This window comes from Vombatus ursinus, unplaced genomic scaffold, assembly GCF_900497805.2.
Source record: "Vombatus ursinus unplaced genomic scaffold, bare-nosed wombat genome assembly UNPS02014942.1, whole genome shotgun sequence".
NCBI classification, from domain to species: Eukaryota; Metazoa; Chordata; class Mammalia; order Diprotodontia; family Vombatidae; genus Vombatus; species Vombatus ursinus.
The window spans coordinates 5452450-5460360 of NW_020954720.1; the positions used below are offsets into that span (position 1 = coordinate 5452450).

The 7911-nt window shown below is 40.7% G+C and overlaps 1 protein-coding gene across 1 annotated transcript; it reads left to right on the forward strand.

Moving 5' to 3' along the window:
• Positions 1-407: 407 nt before the first annotated feature.
• On the forward strand, positions 408-6035 carry KCTD12 (potassium channel tetramerization domain containing 12). Its single transcript, XM_027844545.1, has one exon. The coding sequence runs from the start codon at positions 496-498 to the stop codon at positions 1489-1491; it is 996 nt and encodes a 331-aa protein (XP_027700346.1). The 5' UTR covers positions 408-495; the 3' UTR covers positions 1492-6035.
• The last annotated feature ends 1876 nt before the right edge of the window (positions 6036-7911 follow it).

The window sequence follows — 7911 nt, forward strand, 5'->3', positions numbered from 1 at the left end:
GTTGGGGAAAGACACAACGTCAGCGTTTAACATGCAAATATATTCCCCATCCTCCGCCTCCTCCTCCCCGACAGCCTCCTCCTCTTCTAGTTCCCCCTCCCCTGCCCTGGGAGTGAGGAGGGAGCCCGAGTCTCAGCTGCCTTCAGCTGGCTCCGCAGCTCTGCATCCACCCACGTCCCCTGGGAGTCGCGGCGGCAGCGGGCAGCTCTACATAAACACAGAGCGGGCGGCCGCTGCCCGGGACTCTCCCGCAGCCACGGGGAGAGGTGGTGCGCTGGACTCGCACTGCGCTGCCCACGCCCGGGCGCACTAGCTGAGCGCTCTCCTGTACCTCCGGGGCTCTGTCTTCTTTGCTGGGCTGGGGCATCAGCTGCAAGTTCCGTCTCTGGAAGGTGACTGCCGGAGGCTCTCCCGGCCGCCTCCTCCTCTTCTCTAGTCTTCTGTTTCTTCTTTCTCTTCCACCTCCTCCATCCCCATCCCACCCGCGTCTTCTGGATGGCTCTGGCGGACAGCACACGTGGATTACCCAATGGGGGCGGTGGCGGCGGGGGCGGCAGCGGCTCCTCGTCGTCTTCGTCGGAGCCGCCTCTGTTTCCCGAGATCGTGGAACTGAACGTGGGGGGCCAGGTATATGTGACCCGGCGCTGCACCGTGGTGTCAGTGCCGGACTCGCTGCTCTGGCGTATGTTCTCGCAGCAGCAGCCGCAGGAGCTGGCCCGGGACAGCAAAGGTCGCTTCTTTCTGGACCGGGACGGCTTTCTCTTCCGCTACATCTTGGATTACTTGCGGGACTTGCAGCTTGTGCTTCCCGATTACTTCCCCGAGCGCAGCCGGTTGCAGCGAGAGGCAGAGTACTTCCAGCTGCCCGAGCTCGTGCGCCGCCTCGGGGCTCCCCAGCAGCCCGGGACGGGCCCGCCGCCGCCCCACCCTCGGCGTGGGGTATACAAAGAGGGTTCCGTGGGGGGCGGAGGCGACGAGGGGCTGCCCCTGGGCTATCTGGACCCGGAGCAGCAAGAGGGCGCCTCGGCAGGGGCGCCCTCACCCACCCTGGACCTAGCTAGCCGCAGCCCGTCTGGGGGCACCGGGGGTCCGCTGCTCACCCCATCCCAGTCCCTGGACGGCAGCCGGCGCTCGGGCTACATCACCATCGGCTACCGGGGCTCCTACACCATCGGGCGGGACGCGCAGGCGGACGCCAAGTTCCGGCGGGTGGCGAGGATCACAGTGTGTGGCAAGACATCTCTGGCTAAGGAGGTATTCGGGGAGACCCTGAACGAGAGCCGAGACCCTGACCGGCCCCCGGAGCGCTACACTTCTCGCTACTACCTCAAGTTCAACTTTCTGGAGCAGGCCTTCGATAAGCTTTCTGAGTCCGGCTTCCACATGGTGGCCTGCAGCTCCACGGGCACCTGCGCCTTTGCCAGCAGTACGGACCAGAGCGAGGACAAGATCTGGACCAGCTACACCGAGTACGTCTTCTGCCGGGAGTGAACCATTTGGACACTCTCCTTTCTTTAGCCATCCCCTCCCCCCTTTCCATGCATCTATGAGGGATATTATTTTATCCCACTAGGTTTTATCTGCGCCCCCCACCTCCACAACCCTCCTCTATTCCTCAGAGACACTTTCTGTTATGACTTCTTGTCTCTAATAGCCCATCTTACCCTCCAATTTAGTCTCAGCCCTTGAACTTGAAGTTCGATCCCTTTCTTTGCTGATCTTTTAACCCCGGTTCACGGTTCCTATCGAGAAGGGTTGAAAGGCACATTTTTCTCCTTCCGCTTGGCTATCAGACTCCTCTGTCTCAGTCCCACTCCGACCCCCATTCCCTTCCCCATCTTCTTTCCAGCCTGTCTTAAACCTGGATCAAGGGAGACAAGGTTGTCACAAAACAAAACGGAAACACAACAACAATACCGCACCAAATACTTTGGACTTGACGACAATGCCCGGAACTGTTCAAACTCGGATGGGGAAGGTATCTAGGGTGTTGGAGAAAGTAACATTCCTTGAAATCTTCTCAAGTGCTTGTGACTCATAAGGTGGTCGAAAGGGTTGAAAATTGATAATATTAAAGCCTGAGAAAAGTTCATGATTTTAAAAGGTTATAGTACAGCCTTTTTTGACTTTGTTTTAATGATAGATTTTAACTGGATGCAAAGGATATTAGAGACTGGGAGCAAGAGAGACTGTTCTGGAATTTGGGACACTTTGGATACAATTGAATTACTTTAAATGAATAAAGTCTTTAAAAATGTTAAAGGTTAAAGTAAGAAAAGAACAACTGGCTACATTTTTAGTTCTTTCGATTTTCGTGTAGAGTAGACTTTGCAAGCTATTTACACTTGCAGAAAGGGAGCTAGTTGACTGCTGTGCTTCCTGAGGCTGACTTCCCTGGCCCATCACCAAGAGCAGTTTGCTCTACTTTAGTTGACATGGCAGCCATTATTGGCAACAGGGAGGAATATTGCTGTCATAGAAGACAATAAGTAAGCCCGTCTGCAGCATTGCATGAAATAATTTGACAGTGAGTTTAAAAAAACGGTAGAACAGCCAGTATTTTCAGTGGAAGAGCCATGGATATGAAAAAAGCACCAGGTGTGGATGGAGGGGTTTCTTTTTCTTCCAGCGAAGGAGATTTGGTCCTTGCTTGGCTCTGACTAGCAAGTACATTGGAATTAGGGAGAAGAGGCACTTGGTTTGAAATCTGAACATTTTCACCATCTGTTTAAGTACATGCATGATTTTGATGCCAAACAGTGAAAGAAAGCACATGCTCAGCAATTTATAGAGATGTTAAATAACACACAGTAAAACAACAGTTACTGAAAAAGCAGCTTATTAAGTTCACCATTCTGATTTCTAACTTTGAATTTACTAGTACTTATATGATCTAACCAAAGAACTTCCAGTAGAGTTTTAGTCTTTAAACTTTATTTCCTCATTCTGGAGAGGAATTCTAAATGACAATTTTTAAAATCCTCTTTTACTTGAGTAAAATATGTTTAATTTTTGGTTACACATAGATTTAAGACCACTTGTTGTTATTTTTTAAAAGCCAAATGCTTGTTTGCTGAGTAAACCTGAAAACAGTATTTTTGCATTCTCTCATGGAATTTGTTAGAAGAAAGGTGGAATATATCCAAGGTGATTCATTTGCAGAAAAATCTAAGCGCCAAATGCTGTCCAGTTGTAGAGAGTTGTAAAATGGAGTATTTTTAAAAGAAGGCAAATAAATGCTTAAAAGTTAATGGAGCAATAAATGGTAACTTGAGGCTAGTGCAACAGAATACAGAATGAGACCTGGTTGCCTTATGCCTTTACTCTAAAATGAAATAAATCCCCTTTTGCATATCCTATCTATATCATAAGTGAAAGGAAACTGATCCTAGCTCCTGAGTGTGTAAGATGTCATTCTCTGGAGATTTCCTGGCCTACAAGTCTTTCTGTCTTTTTGTTTGTTTCACTACTTTTCTCAGAAGTATCTTTTGAAAAGATTTTGTAAGAATCAATTTTCAGGAAAAGTATATAAGTACTTTTTCTTTATTTCTTTTTTAAAAAAATGAACCTTGTACTGTATCTTATGCCCATTAACAGAATTAAGGATGGAAATTTAAATCTTAAATGACTTATGACCCAATGTATATATAGAGTATGCAAACATTCATCTTTTAGTTTTAAAATTCATTTACTAATGTTATGAAATGTCATAAATTAGCCCATTCCCTTGTTTCATGTGCTGTACATACTAAGGCAATATGTTCTGATCAGTTTCCTTATTCCCATTTCTATGAAAAAATTGAGTATAAAAGAAGTACAATTGCATAGCTGAGTTGGCCCACTATGATTTGCTTGAATCTCAGTTATCCCCAAATTTCTGTTGATTTGATGCCATCTTCCAATTAAGGTACCTGTATTTTTAATCTGCTACCTTTTTCTTCTTTTTGATATGGGGACGGTGAGGGTTAGAGTTTTTTATTACAGTGCCTGTCTAGCAACAGGTTTTTTTTCTTCCAAAGTTAGAATGTGTTTTACGATAGAATTATTGAATGACATAAGATGATAGGAATGAGTGATAGTATAAGGAGAATCATTTTTCTTAGTATTTTAAATACCATCTTAGACTTGGTAATTATTAAAATGTTAATCTCACTGCAGTCTGAAGTGAGTTAGTGTTGTTTGTTCAGTATCTAGTGGCCAAAGGTGAACAGCACAAAAAAAATTAGGCCAAATGACATTCAGTTATTAGTTCATTAGACAAGCATACCCAGAACTTAAGTCCTAGAGATTTATATCTGAAAGGGAATACAGAGGTCACTGGGTCCAATTCCTTCACTTTATAGATGAGGAAACAGGCCTAGAAAAGTGAAGTGATTCCTGGAGGTCCTTTGACTCCAAAGTTAGTGTGTTTTCCATTATACTTGCTCTTCCTCTTAAGAAGGACCTCAAAAAACATATTTAACAGTTAAAAGAATTAGTGATTCTTAATAATTGAAAGATTTAGTGATTCTTATTTATGTTCACATACCCATAAAACTCCATCCAAACCATCCAGGAAGCACTTTCCATAAGTACTAGGTTCTCATCTCTCAAACTCATATGGCTCTCTTTACAAACCTTGTGAATTTTTAATCTATTAAGTCCTTGGGTTGAATCTGATGTTTTGTATATCCTTTAGTTGGAGGACTAGAGATTCAATAGTTAAGGAAGGTTGACTGTGCTTTCCTTAAAGAGATGAATCCTTTGCCCTCAAATTGAAAGTGAGATGCCCTAAACTGGAACAGAGTCTTTAATGAAAGACTGGTAATTTTCTGGTGAATTTAGACTGTATTGATAGTCTAAATAATTTTGGTAAAGAAGTCTACTTTGAAATTGGAACCTTTAGCTGGATTTCTACAGATCAAAACAAATTGAAGGTTGGCAATTACCTGTTAAATACTGGCAGTATAGATAATTAATTTGGGTAATTCAGGCCTTCCAAAAACACTTATGACTGAACAACTTAGGGAAAATTGGGGAAGGGAAGAGAGGGAGGAACACTAATTATCCAGGTAATTTTGACTATTATAAAACTGGTTCAGATTACATGGAAACTATCCATGTTGATCCATATGTTCTTTGATATTTAGAAGCTCAACAGGAAATTGTCATTTCCTTAATAATTAATTTCATTTTAAAATAAAAAAGGTAATTGTGGGGTATCTTGAGTCCACTAGTGGTTAAAAAAACAGGTACCATTATTATTAATACTGTTCTATCTCTTTTGAAACCATATGTTTGACAGGATATATATTTTTATACATGTAGATTATGAGCCATATTCATCCTAGTTTTTAGACTGAATGGTGTAGAAAACAGAAATCCCTTGAGGATGTTAGAGACCAAATTAAATTTTTTTTCAATATGTTTGTGTTTTATATTGGGTTGTATTTTGATTAAAGTGTTAAAAATCTAGAATACATTGTATTTGACATTATTGTGCTTATATCCCTAGCAAGAAAAAGCTTCCTAATCCCACATTCTTACACAACATACTATGTACCTGGCAACTTCTCTGAAGAAGTTCACTGTCAGTTGAGGAATACTCACACTTGGTTTATTTTCAAGCGAACTCACAATGCAAACTACTTATGATCATTCAGTTTTCTTTAATGCAGGGAATTTTCATGGAGCTTAGATAAAGTACTTTATTTGTGTAGTGCCATAGACACATACCACCCAAATCACACTAAGTTCCCCTTTGAGAATAGATGTTTTTCTAATCTTACAGAAAAATCAGTACATTATTAATGAAACTAATGATGATTTTAGTAGAATATTGTTACATTGAAAAGTCTTGAGAGAGAACCAGAAACTAATGAAGAGTTTCTTTCACAGGCAAAATAACAAGTTTTATTCAATTGATTGAAGGTTTGCTTTAATAATAGGCTACAAGAGAGTATGAATGTGTGTTGTGAACCTATTGGAGAAGATTCTTTGTACTGAATTGTGAATAACTAGTCATTAGTGATTATTAAAATGGCTATTTTTCTTCACTGTGAGGACATTCAGATATTGAATGAAATTTCTTAGATGACTTGTTTAAATCTTTATTTTTGAGAAATAAGTCTGTTATAAAGTTCTCGTTGGTTTCCAAAAGTAATACTGCTGGCAAAACAACTGCCAGTAATTACAGACTAAACGTTGAGGATTTAAATTCTTTCCTGGGATGTCCTGAAAACATCATTGCCTAAATGGAAGCTCTACAGAAGAGAGAAATCTTGAGTGGGTGGAAATATGGACCAGTGGACTTGTATCTTCAGCTAGATCTTTTTTTTTTTTTGCTCCAATATGTATGGGGGTATAAGAACAATCTTAATGTAAACCGTAATACTGCTGCCTTTCTGACTTTGAAAGTAGATAAAAGTTCCTTTATTCCTTTTTCAATATAAATCAAGATGAACTTACAAAAAAGATGAAAGATTCTATCATAGATGCTAATTTGAAAGAAATCAATGATCATATATTATATCAGATTTTTTCAGGTAGACTAATAATTTTATAAATTGAGGAGTACTCTGCTACCAACTAGTTATATGAACTTGAGCAAATGATTTTGCCTTTCTGGGCCTCAGTTTCCTCACTTTTAATGAAAAGTTAGACTAGAGGGTCTCTGAGGTAGTTTCCAACTCCCAATCACTATGATTGCATGAGTAAAAGTTGCTATTCTACTGTCAGCTGAAGAATGTAAAATTCCCACACAGCAATTTTTATAGCTTTCAGTGGGCTATTTCAGGTCTTTAGATCTTTTCCCCTCCTCTCCCAACTTCCGTGGAAATGGCTCATTGGTATATGTCATTTAATGTAAAAATTTTAATTTTTGTAAGCTAAGTAATCAGGAAACCAAGGGGGAAAAATCTCCACTTCATTTTATAATAAGTTGATTATGAACCTTTCTCATTTGTATACAGTTATGAGGGAAAATTCTTCATATGTCTCCTAAATGTTCTACAGATTTTTATTTTCCATATTCGCAACTAGATGTATAACTAACATCCTCAATAGTGTTTTTCTCCTCGTATTGTGGAGTATAAATCCTTGATTATGTGACTTGTTAATGTATTCTATTAAATACTAAAAGCAAAATAATCATTCACTACTTTAATTATTCCTCCTGTTTATTGAGTATGAATTCACTTGGAACCTAGTCTGATTTCAGTTAGAAGGTTTCCTAAATAGTGGGAAAACTTCCCAAGTTGTTGTGGGAATAATGATGTGTTTGGTACTATCAAATGAACTTCTCACTATGTAATTGACCAGCTGTGCCAGGAAGTGAATAGATTTCCTCCCTTGATGAGTCTGTGCCCAAGAAGGCACAGGCAACATGGTTCAGAATGAAAAGAAGAATGCTGATTGGTGAATGTTTTTCTTCACCTCAGTACTCTGTGTCATATGTACCTTTTTAGGAATATGGGGAATGTAGGTGGTGATGACAACAGAACTGTGTATTAAAATCGGAAGAGAAAAGGAGAAATCTAAAGAGTGAGATGCCTTAATTAAAACTGATATTTACATAGGTGAAGATAGGAGGCACAAAGATGGTTAGCTCCATTTTTAATATTGGGGGATTTTACTGCATGAACTTTATGCACTGAGGTCATTGCTTTCAGAAGGAATTCTAGATCAGTGTTTTTCAGATTGGGGGAAATCAAAGAAGCTATTGTTAGGGAATGCCAAGTAGCTATTTGTGCTACAGAATTGTAGCATCAAACCTTAGTCTTTGAAGAGAATGAGCCAACTTTCCCCTGAATCTCTTCCCTTCTAGTATTTAATGTCTCCCAAGGAGAAAAAAGACTTTTGGGTGCTTTCTGGCATTTAAAGGGACAAGTGGCTTGTGGAAGCCATGTGAGATGGTGGGACTGGGATGAAAAA